Source organism: Henckelia pumila, chromosome 2 (assembly GCF_033568475.1).
Source record: "Henckelia pumila isolate YLH828 chromosome 2, ASM3356847v2, whole genome shotgun sequence".
Lineage (NCBI taxonomy): Eukaryota > Viridiplantae > Streptophyta > Magnoliopsida > Lamiales > Gesneriaceae > Henckelia > Henckelia pumila.
Window position 1 is genome coordinate 128,435,890 of NC_133121.1, and position 18,741 is coordinate 128,454,630.

The 18,741-nt window shown below is 31.1% G+C and overlaps 2 protein-coding genes and 1 non-coding gene across 3 annotated transcripts; 1 reads left to right on the forward strand and 2 right to left on the reverse strand.

Moving 5' to 3' along the window:
• The first annotated feature begins 6,187 nt into the window (after nt 1-6,187).
• Nucleotides 6,188-6,298, forward strand: LOC140885927 (small nucleolar RNA R71). Its single transcript, XR_012151339.1, has one exon. It is a non-coding gene; the product is annotated as a small nucleolar RNA R71 (small nucleolar RNA).
• Nucleotides 6,299-9,045: 2,747 nt separating this feature from the next.
• On the reverse strand, nt 9,046-11,805 carry LOC140885292 (uncharacterized). Its single transcript, XM_073292253.1, has 8 exons — nt 11,735-11,805; nt 10,959-11,161; nt 10,332-10,847; nt 10,162-10,234; nt 9,912-10,019; nt 9,754-9,839; nt 9,280-9,688; nt 9,046-9,192 (listed from the first exon to the last, which is right to left on the reverse strand). Exons 3-8 carry the CDS (start codon nt 10,334-10,336, stop codon nt 9,106-9,108), a joined length of 768 nt encoding a protein of 255 aa, XP_073148354.1. The 5' UTR covers nt 10,337-10,847; nt 10,959-11,161; nt 11,735-11,805; the 3' UTR covers nt 9,046-9,105.
• Nucleotides 11,806-14,664: 2,859 nt separating this feature from the next.
• LOC140878386 (uncharacterized) lies at nt 14,665-18,255 on the reverse strand. The gene is made up of 3 exons (XM_073281988.1): nt 15,641-18,255; nt 15,436-15,544; nt 14,665-15,327 (listed from the first exon to the last, which is right to left on the reverse strand). The coding sequence occupies exons 1-3, from the start codon at nt 18,253-18,255 to the stop codon at nt 14,665-14,667; spliced, it is 3,387 nt and encodes a 1,128-aa protein (XP_073138089.1).
• Between the last annotated feature and the right edge of the window lie 486 nt (nt 18,256-18,741).

Genomic DNA, 18,741 nt, shown 5'->3' on the forward strand with positions numbered 1-18,741 from the left:
GGTTGATGAACAAAAGCTTGGAGATCATCAATTAATTGGTCTTCATTCGAAGCAGAGATGAGCATCCTTCGTGAATTTTCTGAAATAAAATTTTGTTCCACGGCTATATCAAGAAAAGTCAACAAACCATCATAATAGTTATTGATATTCAACAAGCCAACAGGTTTATTATGGATATTAAGTTGTGCCCAAGAAACAACATGAAAAATTTCTTCTAAAGTACCAAAACCACCAGGTAAGGCAATAAAAGCATCAGAATTTTCTATCATTTTAGTTATTCTCTCGTACATTGATGAAACTTTCAACTCTTCCCCAACCGTAACACCTGTAATATTTCCTTCAGCTAAAGCTGTAGGAATAATACCCAAAACCTGACTACCTCCAAGATGAGCTGCTGTTGAAATAGATCCCATTAACCCAATATTGCCTCCTCCGTAAACCAAGTGAATTTTTCTCTCTGCTAACTTTTTTCCAAGATTAATTGCTTCATCAACAAATATTTCATTCTTTTCAGTATTAGAACCACAAAAGACACAAATATTTTTCAATTTTTGTGAAGAAGATCCTGTCATGTTTTTTTTTTCCTTTTCAAAAATATAGAGAGTTGAGTGATTTTATAAGGAAAACAAGGAATAAGACAGAAATAGGAATACAGATGTGAACAAAATGATGAAAATAGTAAAAAACAATAATATATAATAATAACATGCATGCATATAAACAGTGATGTGATTGAGTGTTCCTTCAATATTTATGAGTCGAGGGTTGGCTTACCATCCAATTTTCTTATAAATTGGCAAATAGGGTCTTTTTTAGTCAGATTCCCAAGACCATTACCATGACGCTACGGTTGGAATAGTTTCCATAAACGGAAAATTTGACCTTGAACATCTCCACTAGAATGCGTCTTAAGAGTCAATGAGATATCATCTAATGACTCTTTACTCAGCCCATTCTTAATGAAATCAATTTTATCTTCTCTATTTGTGGAAACATATCCCAAGGATCTGCATTGTCTATTACAAGTCCATCTGGCACAATTATGACAAACATCTAACCTTTTAGCCCTTCTTTTCTTCGCATAGGTACTTTTTCCTAGTCCAGACATATTTCGAACAAGTAAGAATTTTGGAACTTCACCACCTAATCGAACCTTGGCTTCAATTATAAGACGAATATCCTTCGGGATTCCTTTTTGCATAAGCATTCTCAATCTTTCACATCTGCCTTCATAAATCATTCTCAGAACTTGTTTAGAAACAGATGGAAAATATTTATCAAGTTTTTTGATAGCTTCATCCATAATATATATATTTATATATATATATATATATATATATATATATATATTTAATTATGTTGGGAAATTGAAATAAAACCGACTGAAAGTAGTCACGGAGTACCGTTATCCGCCACTTAACCGGGAAGTGAACTCAATTCTGCAAAAATAAAATAAAAATATAAGTAACAATTAAGTTGGATCATATAAAGGCATAAACTCTTCATTAAGAACTTCATTTTCTATAAATGGTTTAAGTTTTTGCCCATTAACTTTAAATACATTATTATTTTTAGGATTTTCAACATCAACAGCACTATGAGGATAGACAAATTTAACAATAAATGGTCCAGACCATCGCGATCTAAGTTTTCCTGGAAACAAATGCAAGCGAGAATTATAAAGTAAAACTTTTTGTCCGATTTCAAAAGATTTCCTCATAATATTTTTATCATAAAATGCTTTTGTTTTATCTTTATAAATCTTTGCATTTTCATATGAATCATTTCTTAATTCTTCTAGTTCATTTAATTGCAATTTTCTTAATTTAGATGCATCATATAAATTAGTATTAAACTCTTTAATTGCCCAATAAGCTTTATGTTCAATTTCAACAGGTAGATGACAATGCTTTCCAAAAACTAATCTATATGGTGACATCCCCAATGATGTTTTAAATGCAGTTCTATATGCCCATAATGCATCACTTAATCTTAAAGACCAATCTTTTCGATTTGGATTGATTGTTTTTTCCAAAATTTGTTTTATTTCTTTATTTGCAAGTTCAACCTGACCATTCGTTTGAGAGTGATATGGAGTAGAAACTTTATGTGTAATACCATATTTTTTTAACAACGAAGAAAATGATTTATTTATAAAATGACTTCCCCCATCACTGATTATAGCTCTAGGTATTCCAAATCGACTAAAAATATTTTCTTTCAAAAATTTTATTACAACTTAATGATCATTAGTTCTACATGCAATTGCTTCAATCCATTTTGAAACATAATCGACAGCCACTAAAATATAAGTCAATCCAAAAGATAATGGAAATGGACCCATAAAATCTATTCCCCAACTGTCAAATATTTCAATAATCATGATTGGATTTAAAGGCATCATGTTTCGTTTTGAAATTGAACCCATTTTCTGACAATTTTCACAAGATTTGCAAAATGAATGTGTATCTTTGAATAAAGAAGGCCAATAAAATCCACATTGAAAGATTTTTGCAGCTGTTTTCTTTGACGAAAAATGACCTCCACATGCCTCAGAATGACAAAATTTAATGACACTACTTACCTCATTGTCGGGTATGCATCGTCGAAAAATTTGATCAGGACAATACTTAAACAAATAAGGATCATCCCAATAAAAATTTTTGACCTCTTTCAAGAATTTATTTTTATCTTGTGAACTCCAATGAGAAGGCATTTTATTTGTCACAAGAAAATTTACAATATTAGCAAACCAAGGCATAGCAGTAGCATAAAATAGTTGATCATCCGGAAAATTTTCATTTATTGGTATTTCATTTTGAGATGATTCAGAAATTATTCTTGATAAATGATCGGCTACTACATTTTCTTTTCCTTTTTTATCTTTTATTACAAGATCAAATTCTTGTAACAACAAAATCCATCTTATTAATCTCGGCTTAGCATCTTGTTTATTTGATAAATATTTTATGGCAGAATGATCAGTATAAACAATAGTAGTAGAACCAATTAAGTAGGATCGAAATTTATCTAATGCAAATACTACTGAAAGTAATTCTTTTTCAGTTGTTGAATAATTGATTTGAGCACTATTTAAGGTTCTACTTGCTTAATAGATCACATAAGGTTTACCTTCTTTTCTTTGTCCTAACACGGCTCCTACAGCATAATCACTTGCATCACACATTAATTCAAATGGTAAAGACCAATCAGGAGGTTGTAAAATAGGTGATGTAGTTAAAAGATTAATTATCTTTTTAAAAGCAGTTTCACATTCTTGAGTCCATTCAAATTATGCATCTTTTGTTAAAAGATTTGAAATTGGTTTCGATATTATGCTAAAATTTTTTATAAATCTTCTATAAAATCCCGCATGACCCAAAAATGATCGAATTTCTTTGATCGTGTTTGGTGATGGTAAATTAGCAATAACATCAACCTTATCTTTATCAACTTCAATTCCTTTTTCAGATATGACATGCCCTAACACAATTCCGGATTTAACCATGTAGTGACATTTTTCCCAATTTAAAACAAGATTTTTTTCTTCACATCTTTTTAAAACTTCTTCCAAATTTTTAAGACAGTTTTCAAATGAGTTTCCAAAAACAGTTATATCATCCATAAAAACTTCCACAAATTCTTCAATCATGTCACTAAAAATACTTAGCATGCATCTTTGAAAAGTAGCCGGGGCATTACATAAACCAAATGGCATTCTTTTAAAAGCAAAAGTTTCGAACGGACAAGTGAAAGTAGTTTTTTCTTGATCTTCTAATGATATTGGTATTTGATAATACCCCGAATACCCATCAAGAAAACAATAATAAGGATTACCTGCCACTTTCTCTAAAATTTGATCTAAAAATGGTAACGAAAAGTGATCTTTTCTAGTTGCATCATTTAATTTTCTATAATCAATGCACATACGCCAACTAGATGGAATCCTAGCTTGTAATAATTCTCCCTTTTCATTTTTTATAAAGGTGATGCCTGATTTTTTTGGTACTACTTGTGTTGGACTTACCCATTTACTATCCGAGATTGGATAAATAATTCCGGCATCTAATAGTTTTAAAACTTCATTTTTAACAACTTCTTTCATGTGTGGATTTAATCTTCTTTGTGGTTGTTGATATGTTTTAGCATTTTCTTCCAAGTGAATTCTATGTGTGCAGATTAAAGGATTTATACCTTTTATATCTTGCAAAGTCCATACAATTGCATTTTTGTGTTTTTTAAGTAGTGTTATTAAATCTTCTTCTTGTTTTGGTAAGAGGGTAGAAGATATTACAATAGGATATGTTTGATTTTCACCAAGAAAAGCATATTTTAGTTCTATTGGTAAGGGTTTTAATTCAAGTTTTGGATGATCATTTTCTTTTACTTCTTCAAGTTCATTAATTTCTTCAAATAAATTTGATTTAAAAACATTTTTTGAATCAAAACTTTCCAATAAACAAACTTCAGATTGTTGATTTAAGTTTTCTTGGTGTATATTTTCTTCCACGATTGTTTCTATTGCATTATCATCTTCATCTTCATTAATACTTGGTTGTTTACATAAATTGAACACATTAAGTTCTAAAGTCATATTTCCAAAAGACAATTTCATTATTCCATTTCGACAATTAATTAAAGCATTTGAAGCTGCTAGAAATGGACGTCCCAATATTACTGGAATTTCGTTATGTACTTCTATTGGTTGTGTATCCAAGACAATAAAATCCACGGGATATATGAATTTATCGACTTGAACTAATACATCTTCTACAATACCTCTAGGTATTTTGATTGACCTATCGGCTAGTAAAAGAGTAACAGATGTAGGTTTTAAATCTCCCAACTTAAGCTTTTCATAAACTGAATAAGGAATTAAATTCACACTTGCTCCCAAATCTAACAAAGCTTTTTTAATTTTATTTTTTCCAATAATACATGAAATTGTTGGACAACCGGGATCTTTATATTTCAAGGTAGAATTATTTTGAATAATAGAGCTTACTTGCTCCGTTAAGAATGCTTTCTTCTTTACATGCAATTGTCTTTTCACAGTACATAAATCTTTTAAAAACTTTACATAAGAAGACACTTGTTTAATAGCATCTAATAATAGAATATTTATTTTTACTTGTTTAAAAACTTCATAAATATCAGAATCATTTTTTTGTTTTTTATTATTAACTAATGCATGAGGGAAAGGAACATATTTATTTGACTCACATATTATTTCAGATAATTTATCATCAACTTTCTTAATCTTAGGACTCAAAGTATCATCTTTCTCGAAAGTATCAAGATTTTCATCCTTACTCTTTGAGTTTGACTGATCTTTGTTTTCATCACTATATGGATCATTAACTATTTTACCACTTCTAAGAGTAATAACAGATTTTACTTGATCAAATTTTTCTTGATTTTGATTTTTAGGATTAGGTTGTGGTTGAGATGGAAATTTTCCTTTTTCATGAATATTAAGTGCAGATGCAAATTTTGCAAGAGTTTCTTTCAAATCATTCATAGATTGAATGTTTTGAATATTGATAGACTCTTGCTTTTGAATGTGTGCATGAATTTTATCTTCAAAATGTTTTCTTGGAGGTGGGATATAAGGAGCATAACCTTGATGACTTTGGTTATTGTGAAAAAGTTGTTGTGAAGGTTGTGCATTATTATCGTTCCTCCAACTAAAATAGGATGATTTCTCCAACCAGGATTATATGTTTGTAAAAAAGGATCTAATGTTGGTTTTTTAAAATTGTTAACATAAGTGGCTTGTTCATGAAGACATTCTTTAAATGAAGGCAAAGTAGGACAATTTTTTGTAAGATGATCATGTGTGTCACATATATGACAAACAATTTCTTGAACACTTTTTAATTGATCACTCTTTTTCATTTCTAATGACTCGATTTTTCTTGCTAAAGATGCAAGTTTAGCTTGAACATCTACATCATCTTTAAGATGATAAATACCACTCCCATTTGTTGAATTATTGGTTTTACTTGGTGGTTCAATTGAGCCTATATTATCCCAATTTTGAGCATTTTTTGCTAATGACTCCAAATATTCTATAGCTTTATTTGGGTTTTTATCTTCAAAAGTTCCATTACACATGAATTCTATCATTTGCCTATCTTTAGGTATTAAACCTTCATAAAAGTGAGAAAATATCCTCCATATTTCAAAACCATGATGTGGGCATGTATTAAGTAACTCTTTATATCTATCCCAACATTGATAAAATGTTTTCCCTTGTTTTTGAGAAAAAGTTGTAATTTGTCTTTTAAAAGAGTTTGTTCTATGGGAAGGAAAAAACTTTTTTAGAAATTATTGTTGCATTTCTTCCCATGATCTTATTGAACTTGATCTCAAATTTTTCAAACATGTTTTAGCTTTATCTTTTAAGGAAAAAGGAAAAAGCTTTAATCGAACAGTATCCATGCTACAATTTTGATCATTATAAGTGTTGCAAACCTCCTCAAATTCTCTTAAATGCAAATATGGATTTTCAGAATCTAAGCCATGAAAATTTGGTAAAATTTGAATGACTTGTGGCATAAAGTTGAAATTAGATGCATCAGGAGGAAAAACTAAACAAGATGGTGTACTAGTTCTTATTAGATTCATATGATGCCTAAGTGTTCTTAGTTGTTCATGTTCTTGATTATTATTATTATTATTATTATTATTATTATCATCTTGATTATTAGAATTATCCTCCATGTTTAAAATATTTTCAGTTACTCGAACAAGTCTACCACTTTGTTTACGACTCCAAACAATCATACAATTAAAAACAACATACTATTTACATAATAACATAAATAACAAAATTAAACTTAATTTATACCTCCCCGGCAACGGCGCCAAAAACTTGCTACAGCTTAAATTGTAATTCACCCAAGTGTAGGTTGTTTGCAAGTAATATACTCGTGAGTACGAGATCGATCCACGGAGAGGATGTTGTAAGTTTAATTTTAGCAATGATATATTATAGATGAAAATATTATTATAAAACTTCAAATACACAAATTATAAAATTGTCAAGGTTTCAAAGGTTCATTGTTGGTTTATTTAAGATTGCTTAACAAAAATAAATAAAAGAAACTAAAATAAAAATAAACATAAGAGAATAATTAAATATTTATACAAATATATCATATAATATAGTTCCCACTATATTAATATCAGATTAATCGATATTTAATACATGGTACCCATAATATATATATAAATTCATAAATATAAGTTGACATAAAATTAAATGTTAGATCAAATCACAATATTTCATTTAGAACAACCGGCAGAGCCACGCTATTGTCTAAATAAAATATATGACCTTTTTTATGTTAGATGCGGAAAAGTAAATGTTAGATGCGAGAAAGTAAATGTTAGTTGCGAAAAAGTAAATGTTAGTTGCGAAAAGTAAAAGTTAGTTGCGAAAAGTAAAAGTTAGTTGCGGAAAGTAAAAGTTAGTTCAAATCACAATATATTATTTAGAACAACCGACAGAGTCACGCTATCGTCTAAATAATATATATGACTTTATTATAAATAGATACATATATTTATAGTATATAATTATTGTAGTATTTATTGTATCATATTTGACAACAAATCAAGGTAACCACATTCAAGGTACCAAGCATTTGATGTAAATAGATAACAACAAATCATCCAAAATTATACCTACAAATAAAGATCAATTAGTAAAAATAAAAATAGAAAAGGAAAGAATATACAAAATATAAACAATCTTACTTGACCAACAATGAAACCTTTTCACCTTGACATAAAAAGATTTAGCTTTCCATGAACATGACACTCAAGAATAAAGATAAAAGAAATTTCATACTTGAACTTGAGAAACTTGCACACTCAAACTTTTATTCTCACACACACAATATTTATTTTACAAATGAAGAATTCTCTACACTCTTGCACACTACAAAGATTATACAACACATCTATTTATAGGCCAAATGAGAGCAAGGGTCCAAGACTCATTAAATATGGAATAGTAAAGTTGGTGGGTGCTTGTCTCCTTGAATGTCAATACATTGACCCAATTTTAATTGGCATGTTTTATGCCTTAGACTTCCGATTTTGCTTCTGCACAAAACATATAACATGTATCCCTTTGTTTGTAGATGTGTTTTGACAACTCATTCACCCCTTTTGGATAAAATATGAAATACTTATGATATTTTTACTCCAAGATGGTCATAGTAAAAGTAAATCTCTCTCCATTTTGATGTTTGATTATTTTGATCATCTTAATGAAGTTTTTGGAATTTCTTGTCTTCTACAAAGTTGAAGATGCCTCTTTTGTGATTCTACAGGATTTGAGATTACTTCATTATGACCTCTGTAGCTTGAGTAATTTTATTTTTACCAAACCTGCGCAAACCGTAAAATACAACATTTTAGTAAAACATTTAAATATAAACACATAACACTAAAATAATACAACTTCATAATTTTAATTAAACTTTAATTTTAAAACACACTTTTTAACATATAAATAATTACAAATTTTAAGTTTCATCAGCGGTTCATTTAACCTCTTCTGTTTGCGAGTATCAAGAGCGACTATTAACTGCTTCTAAATGCGAGCTACAAGAGCGCTTCTATTCACCGCTTCTATATGTTTGCATGAGGAGTGGTTTCGAAACTGCTCTTGAAAGTCATAATTCGAAGCGGCTTTTGGACCGCGCTTAAATGTAGTAATTTACCGCGCTTAAATGTTGTAATTTAAGAATTAGTCGTCATCCACCAATAATTGCATTAGCTTTCAATTCACCGCATAGATTATTTTATATTCCAAAAATTTTATATTAATATTTTGATTTTTCATTCAATCCACTCACCATGATATTTCCTTGAATAATTATTCCATAACTCAACAAAATAAATAAATAAATAAACAATGATATTCCATTATTGAAAAAACCAATAGATATATAATCTTTAGGAACAATCATTATCAAATAACAAATCATTCAACTAAGAAAAACATATTATTTATTTTCACTCCTAATATTATGTATATGAATCAAAGTATCCTTTTCCCAAATTCTAACCGCTACTATTCAGTTTCTCTCATGGAGGAGGTCTATCGATACTTTCTCGAGCATTTGATGGAATATCCATGTATTGTTGCATTATTTCTGCCATCACACTTTCCATCTACAAAAGAAATAGAATTTTATGTCATGCATTTATACATGTAATTTTTAATAACTGGTCATTTGTTAATATCAAACATGCTAATACCTGTCCTGGTAATGTTTCAGGGCCTCGGGATCCTCCAGCACCTCCAACCATCATGCTTTGCATAATACGAGTAAAATTTTGGAATTGTTGTTCTTGCATCCGCCTCATGGATTGCTCCATCTCGGCATGCCTTTGCGCTTGATGTGCTTCCATTTCTGCATGTAATTGTGCTTCTCGTTCCGCATCTTTTGCCTCTATTTCTGCCTTCCGTTGTGCTTCTCGTGTTGCCTCCCTATCTTCCATTTCCTTTATTTTTTCTTCCATTTCCTTTAACTTTTCCGTGACATCTGAAGCAGTATCATCTCCTTGACAATGGTTACGCTTATATTGCTCAGGAAAAACTTGGCTAGGCAGTGCACCAGCTCCTAAACATCGAACTCGGCCAGAATGTTCTGGCCCAAACACCTCGCTACATAACAATTAAGTAGTATCATAAAATTTACAACATTATCAAAAATTTAATGTGCTCATTACCGAAATGCTTTCTCATGCACTTGTCTTGGATCTGTTCCCTCCGGCATGTCTTGGAGATGGCGCTTTATAGCCTCATTCAACAAAGCCTAACACAAAAAATTTCATAACAATAAAAATATATTGAGAAGTCATTTTAAGTATTGAAACAAAATTCTTACCTCATGTCGTATAGCTTCATCATCAATAGGAGCACCTCCTTTCTTTTTACTGCGACAACTTAATTCTAATATTTCAATACGAGTGGGTTTTACACCATTCTCCTGAAACTAATCAACAAATTGCGCCATCAAACTTAACTAACATAAATTATATTTTATTCAGTTTAATCAATACATAAAATCTCCTAAAAATATAGATAACGAAAATTTTATTGAACTTGCAAAGACAATCATTATATATAATGCTTACAAATTTATCTTCCAACGTTGGAATATTTATGCGTCCTTGTGCATGAATTCTTCGTTTTTTATAAGCATTTTCTCTATTGATTTTTGAAGATCTCTGCAATAAGTTTACAAAAAAATGCATTGTATATATGCAGATATACATAAAAATAATAATAAATTTAATATTATTACCTCATTCTTCTTCCAATAGTTACATAAGGTTTCCCAAACCTCGGGTTTCAGCTTATGAGGGACTGGACGAATTTGCAGTAGCTCATCTAAAGGAATATTCGGGTCATAAGATGTTGCCTTGACTTCAGTCCTCCATCACCTCCATGCAGCTCCCATTATTTGCACCACAATATTTTTGCGGCGAGTAGAAATACAAAAACGTTCATACAAACATCAAACAATAACTATTATTTTCAAATTCAATTTTGGAACCAAAAGCTTTTCAACTTACAATTACAGATCCCCATGCAAGATCCAAACGATTCTTAGGCATTTTTCTCCAATCTAGAATACTAAGAGGCAATAAGTTTCCATTCCGAGCAATCGTTCCCACAAAATTTGAAAGTGTGGTTTGCATTTATCCATAAGTTTGACCTCTTTCATTAAATCTTACAACCAACAAGTCATTGGGACCTAATGAATGAACATCCCTCATGACTGTCCTACCACGTGTATTTTGGCTCCTTTGAGATGAACCTAAAAAGGTATTTAAAACATAATATTAGTTCATTAAAAAACATAATGTTGCTTCATTGTTGTGAATTCAATTAGCTATTCATATAGGACATATAAAAAACGAATTCCAACCTTCCTCGTTATGCTCAGTATCGTGTTGTAACTCCAATTCGGCATTTAGTGTTTTCGATGCAGAGTGCGGTGGTGTTACATCTTGTGATTCATTTTCATCATTTAATCTCCTATTACTTGATTCTTCTCTTCTGAAACGTCCTCTGGTATTTTGAAGAAAATTTTGAATTCTTTTTTTCACCATTTTCAAAGTAAAGCAATTCCTGCAAGCAATAGACAACAAGTGTGCGATATTTTTTAAATGATTATCATCGACATTCCACATAAGCAGAAATTTTTGTATAAAAAAAAAACCAATGATGAACCAAGAAAAAATAAATCATTTTTGCTCATCCTAAATGGGCTTAATATATGCAGATTTTGTATCTTTAAACTACGGGAATTTCTAATGTACTTTTCAATCAACAAAATCATTCAAGCAAAGATTTTGTTCTACACGGTCACAAATATGTGGCAAAGAAAAAAAAAAACAGAAATCATCACAAGAATACTTAGAAACAAATCAATATTTTAATTCTTCTCTTTCGGCCAAAAAGATACACGGAAGAATCGGCAATACGAAACAAGAACAAAATGACACAAATGAACGGAAGGAGACGAGACGATATGAACATGTGAAGATTGTTTTCTGTATATCAAAATTCACCATCAGATTTCAATTTCCCCAATCCAAGAAAATAAAAATTATTCACGCCTAAAACAATATGGATAGTCACCAAAAACTCTAGAAACCAGATTAAAATATAAGTATATATATACATCAAGAAAGAAATTACCTCCGAGATCCAAAATCAGTTGCAAGGTCCTCCCTGATAAATATCGCTAAAAAAGAGAGAGTAAACGAAGCCATATATATTACTATCACTACATTAGATAGGCGGGTTCTCGAATTGAAAGCGGGAATTGTGAAAAGATTAAAAAAATAATGCGGGGACTTTAAAAAAAAGGGTGCCCTTTCATGGCCAATAAACGTGCTATTTTAGTGTCAATTTTGGTAAAATTTTGGGATTAATTTTTTAATAAACCAAATTTCGTGATTAAAGCAGCCGTATGATTTTATTTTTTCTTAAAATATCACAACGCGACAAATTTTGGATATTCTTTGGGTCCAATGTGATATCAATTATTTGCAACAAAATCTTTTAAATTTCCAAGATTATAGTATGTATATATATTTAGAAAATTTTTTGATTATAAACATCATCGGTTTATATTTTGTAAATAAAATTTTTTGTTTTATTATTTAATCATCATCATGTATATGATATATACGATATATTAATATATTATGAATTTTTTACAAATATTAAAATATATTATTTAAAAATAATTAACATTGAAAAAAACTTTGCACAATTTTTTTAGACAATATTTGGGAAAAAAAATTATTAACTTATTTTACTCAATATTTCATACCGAACTGTTTGATAGGATCAGGTCAGATGTTTATAAGGGAGTTGAATGAACACTAACAACAAATTTTCACTTCAAATTAAATTTAATCTGATTAGAAAACTGAACTTGAAATTTTCGAGTGTCTATATCAGTTTGGCCAACAAAATAATGCGAAAAAAAAGCTTAACTAATAGATTAGAACAATTTTAAAAAACTTGCAAAAGGTAAACTGAAATGTAAAGAACATAGCGTGCATGGTTGAAGGATTTTCACTAGAGGCTTTGAACTCTACAGGCAAATCTCTATTCAGTTTGTACTTAAACACTACCAAAATTGGAATTCCTAGTACTCAACTGAATTAATTACAGTATGCAAACTGTTTTCAAATACAATGATTTACAAAGTGACCCTCTAGCCTAATGTGATCCTTAATGATCAGATACGAATCTTTGTCAACTTTTCTTTGAGTGCTTAATTAGTTTAGCTTGATAGACTTGAAAGCTTGAAAGTTTAGAATAAGCAGTTCACGAGTAAGCAAAACATTGACTCCGAACTGATCTTGATCTCTATTTATAGACTTTGATCTGCAACGGTAACATTTTTTTAAAAAAAAGATTCATTCTAAATATAGTAGTCATCATAACAAATTCGGTTAGGTATGGAAAACCTTACCAGAATTTAGTTGGCTCTATGATGTAAACTTATGTCCTTCAAAGAATGTTGGTTCGGTTTAGTGTAGACAAGTTCAGTTAAGATTGATTCAATTCTTGCCTTCTAAATTTGTTAACACCAAAATTTGAATTGTTCCAACACCGTTAATCGAACCGACCAATCTTTCAAAAATGATTCAGGGTTGGTCCATTTGGTTCTTAATTGGTTTGTTGTATTTATATAATATAATATAATATAGTGCATCATCATATGTGTGTGTATATATATATATAACCATAAATAAAAATTTTAAATTTAAGTATAAGAAATAAATTGTTTTTTTTGGGACAAGATATAAAAAATAATAAAATTCAAGAAAAATAAAATTACAAAAAGGGTGATCCTGTTGGACCAGTTTTAACATGTTTTTTTTTAGCCAGAGTTTTAACATGTTAAGGCCAGTAAAAATTGCTTCTTAATCGGTTTGACCTCTAACGAGGACTATAGACTAATCGGTCGGGATTTCTAACAAGTTTTATAGACTACTTGATTCTTTGAGGAAAAAACAAAATTTTATGAAAGGTTTCATGCTAAACATGATGCTAGCGAATCCAATCCATTGCATCCATATATATAATGAACACAAATAATTACAAAATCATTTAATGAGTCGATTTTGTGAAACAAATATTCAAACCGACGCAAACCATTAGAAATATTATAATTTTCAAGGTAATTATGGATCGGTTCTATCTGTTTTGTGAATAAATCCGTGAGACCGTCTTACAAAAGACATACCCACATATAATGTAAGTTGATCTCATAGTACCCATTTTTGGTGTTTTTTTGTTAAGTTTTTTCCATTTACTTTTTGAAAATGTATTCAATATTCCTATCAACCTCGTTAAAATATTTGAAAACAAATAGCATACACAATCCTTAAATTTGGAACTTCATAGTACTTCGAAAGTTGATGCAAAAACCATGGTCACAAGTTACTCTTATTGTGAGGGCTCTTGCTCCTGATTATCGTTTAATAACCAAAGAACCAAGATTAATTAATGTAGAAAGCGAGAATGAGTAAAATTTTCATTTTTGAACCTATAGAAATTTCGGCATGAACTCCCCGTAAATAGGACATCCCAAAATATCAAAACAACACAATATCCTGTTAATACTCCAAAATAGAGTCAAATTCAACATACATAAATCCTACAGCCGCACTGGCCAGGACTAAAACACAAGCGAAGCCGGCAAGGCTCTATCACTCCACAACTAAATCCAAAACAACAACAAAGTATATAATACAACTACTCGAGGCATCTCTCCGATAGAAAACCAAACTAGACAAAACATATATAAGTATCAGGGATCCCCTGTATCAGAACAGTTAACAATTAGGCATTGATGACCTTCTCTTGAATGCTTTGTCCAAAATGGTTAAGAATTCTTTTGTCTAATTCAATTCTTGTGATCTTGTACACATCGCCAAAACAATAATCAATTATATAACACAAGTAATCAAATTATGCAAGAAATATACTTTCATTAGCTTTATTTATTCATACCAAAATGAGAAGACATAAAATTAATAAACCACTAATATTTAAATAGAAAAATCACAAGAAGAAGAAGACGACACACCTGGTTTTCTGAAAAATCAACCTGAATTCTCATCATCTGTTTCACTATTCAGCATTGGCATGTCTTCAACTATTGATCCATCTACATCAGTTCTTATTAACTCAATATCTGCCTCGTTTACATCACCTAACAGCGACTGCGCACCAGAAAAATTATTATGAGTGAAATGTGTTGTATCAAAATCATCTTCATCTCCCATATTGTATATATCTCTTGGTGTGTGACGAATGACACAATACCAGTCCTCATCTTTTGGATCACATACATAATAGACCATTTGAGCTTGTGAAGCCAAAATAAAAGGTTCGTGTTCTTCACGTTCTCCTGTATGTATCAGGCGTAAAAAGTTCACCATTTGGTATCCTAACGTATCAATTTTCACTCCATTAGTTATATTAACCCAATCACATCGAAAAAGAACAATTCGTCCACGACCACCATAATCAAGTGAGATAACGTCAGTTAATCGGCCATAATAGGCAGACTCGCGATCATCATTATCATGAGCAGATTGCACCATCACCCCGCTATTCTGCACTTTCTTGTTTTGTTCAGATTCCACTGTGCGAAATGCGAAACCATTTATATTGAACCCATGATAACGAAATGCCACAGAATTTGGACCACATGAAAGTGCTCTTAGATCTAAGTCATCAATTTGTTCATTTGTTCGATCAACCTACGAGATATATAAATAATTTCAGTAATTATCAAACACAATCTTAAAAAATTGATTTGTTTATCGATGAAACTGTGATGTACAAATAAATAATCATAAATTACTTACTCTTTTTGAAAACCAGTCCGCAAATTGCATCCGTACCAAATCATCCAACTCAGAATTAGTTGGACGACGACCATATCTATGTCTCCTCTTCAACTCATTCTTAAATTCGCTGTTCAATGGTAGCAGAAACAAAAATTTAGAAACTTTGATTGATGATAAAAAAAAAAATAAATGATATAATTTTTTTAAAAAAATATATACTTACTCACGATATGGGTTCAACATTGTACAGTTAGAAATGATATATCTATAAGCTTGATTTAGAGTTTTGACATCCAAAGTGACTACTTGGCGCCCTTTCGTAGGTCGTCCTACTTGTGAAAACATTGGCAGTGAAGGAAACTCAGCATTCGATGTCTCTTTGTGTCGTGTTTCATTATTATAGAACGAGTTGTCACCCTCTAAATAACGAGAACAAAATACAATACATTCATCTGCAAAATATGCCTCTGCATTGTTTGCCTCTGGTCGTGCTCTGTTTCTGACAAAATTTTTAAGTCTACCAAGATATCTTTCTATCGGATACATCCATTGATAATGTACCGGTCCAGCTACTCTTGCTTCGTATGCTAAATGTACCACTAAATGCACCATTACTGTGAAAAAAGATGGTGGAAAAATTCTTTCCAATTGACACAAAGCCAGTATAACCCCTTCTTCAGCTTTCTGTAACTCATCTTCTCGTAAGGACTTTCCACACACTGCCTTAAAATATTCACACAAAATGATTAATGGTGCAACTACTTTTTTTGACAACACTCGATGAAGAGAAATTGGAAGGAAATGTTCCATAATGACATGACAATCATGACTTTTTAATCCCATAATTCTACAACGTCCAACATCAACACATTTTGAAATGTTGGATGACACACTATCAGGGACACGAATATCTTTAAGAACTGAACAAAATATTTTCTTTTCAGGCTTACTCAAAGAATAACAAGCAGTTGGCAAATAATCTATACCATCTGGTTGTTTCTGCAACCATAATTGTTTCATAATTCCTAAAATTTTCAAATCTCTGCGCGCGACAACATTATCTTTGCTCTTGTTCGGATCATTTAAAAGTGTACCAAGGATATTGTCACAAACATTTTTTTCAATATGCATGGGATCCAAATTATGTCTGATCAAATTGAACTCCCAATAAGGAAGAGTGAAAAATATACTTCTTTTTTGCCACATTTGTTCAATTGACCCAGTTTTTATCCATGCAGTTGGCTTCGATGCATTACTCTTACCAAACAGGACGTTTTTGTTTTGAGTCATTTTAAGAACATCAAATCCAGACAACGGAGATAGATCTAACTCACGTAGCTCAGGCTTGCCATAACTAGCCATTTTTCGAATGTTTGCATCTGGAGATAAGAAGCGGCGATGCCCTCTAAATGACCACTTCTTTCCATGCTTCAAGTACAATGCATCTGTCTTATCAGCACATGTTGGACATGAATTCTTAGCATATGTGTTCCATCCAGACAAACATCCCAAACCAGGAAAGTCACTAACTGTCCAAAGCAGTGCAACGTGCATCTGAAAAATTTCTTTGCTGCAAGCATCATATGTCGGTATCCCATTTTCCCACAAATCTTTCAGCTCAGCCAATAAAGGTTGCAAGTACACATCAATATCATTTCCAGGTGCTTTTGGGCCAGGAATTAATGTTGATAAAATAATTGAATGAGGTTTCATGGATTCCCAAGACGGCAAATTATAAGGCATCAAGACAATGGGCCAAGTACTGTGTGACACACTTTGATTTTTAAAAGGATTAAAACCATCAGCAGCGAGTCCCAATCGTACATTTCGAGGATCAGATGCAAAGTCATGATGTCGTTCATCAAATGCCTTCCATGCTTGTGAATCAGCCGGATGCCTCATAATTCCATCCGAAACCCATTTCTTAGAATGCCATTGCATGTTTTCAGCTATCTTAGATGACATGAATAATCGTTGTAATCTTGGTTTTAAAGGAAAATACCAAAATATCTTGGCTGGAGTCTTCACTAAAAGACATTTTTTTTCACCTTTACTTGACTTCTTGGTTTGTTTCCGCAAGTCCTTCCATCTGGAGAGGTTGCACACTTTGCAAGCTTGCTCATTCTTATTTTCTCCCCAATAAATCTTGCAGTCATTTGGACAAGCATGTATTTTTTCATAATGAAGTCCTAGTTTAGAAATTAATTTTTTAGCCTCATAAAAAGAATTAGGTACCTGTGCTTCAGATGGAAGTGCTCGACGAAGAAACTCCAATAGTGTTGTGAATGATTTATCGCTCCATTTTCCACTGACTTTCAACTTAAATAACTTAACAAGGAATTTCAATTTCGAAAACTCGGTGCATCCAGCATATAATGGTTGTTTGGCATCATCTACCAACCGATAAAAATCTTCTACATTAGAATCATACCCTATATGACTTGTTGGTGCACCAGTGTAGTTCTCATTATTCATAAATGATTCTTCAGGCATCCCAAGTGCTTCACGTAGCATATCTTGTATAACAGGTTCACGATTAGCCATACTAGAAACCTCACTAGATGCAGCCGAAAGATTGTTGCTTATGCTGTCATGAGATTGCATAACAAGTTTTTCTCCATGAAAACTCCAAATACGATAATCTCGTAAAATACCATTTATCAACAGATGTTCGTGTACTGTCTGACGATCATGATTTAATGACTTTATGCATTTGCGAGAAGGACACGGCTTTGTGACTTCGTCATTTGTGTCATCAAATGCGTAACGTAAAAAGTGTAGGACTCCCACCCGATACTCAAGACTGCCGTGGGGATAATCCATCCACGTCTTCTCCATTCAAACCTAATAAATCATTTTTACAAATTCGAATAAACACACACATATATATGTATATAATATATAATGAATGTATCAAATCTTTAGTGATATAATAAGAAAAACCATGTAACGAATTTTAAATATCAACACTAACTAATCGAGTACAATAATTTTTGAACTTTATTGAATGGAAATATAATTCTACTAAAATTAATTAACATTCTATGTCTCTAAACTGACGAAATTTTCCCTAACAGTGTTCACAAAAATTTATTTCTCATTTAATAAATATGTTTGAGTTCTGCTAAAATTTTAAACAGTATGCTACTGTAGATGTTCTATTAGATAGATTTCTCAGCTTAGGAAAACATGGGCTTATTTTATAAGATAACAATAACAATTTTGGAAGTTTGGAAATTAAACTATCAATTAAGGATTAACTTTCATTGAAAAAACACTATTTTTTTTAACAAGTTTTAAATTATTTTAAAAAGATCTGAGAAC

Bases quoted from the DNA above. Each gene is read 5' to 3' on its own strand.
- LOC140885292 (XM_073292253.1), bottom strand. The intron at 10,020-10,161 runs GTAAGCATTATA...TTTGTTGATTAG, and splicing joins CAACGTTGGAAGATAAATTT to TTTCAGGAGAATGGTGTAAA. The intron at 9,193-9,279 runs GTATTAGCATGT...TTTCTTTTGTAG, and splicing joins CTGAAACATTACCAGGACAG to ATGGAAAGTGTGATGGCAGA.
- LOC140878386 (XM_073281988.1), bottom strand. From the start codon at position 18,255: ATGGAGAAGACGTGGATGGATTATCCCCACGGCAGTCTTGAGTATCGG. The intron at 15,545-15,640 runs GTAAGTATATAT...ACCATTGAACAG, and splicing joins ATGTTGAACCCATATCGTGA to CGAATTTAAGAATGAGTTGA. The intron at 15,328-15,435 runs GTAAGTAATTTA...TATATCTCGTAG, and splicing joins CGGACTGGTTTTCAAAAAGA to GTTGATCGAACAAATGAACA.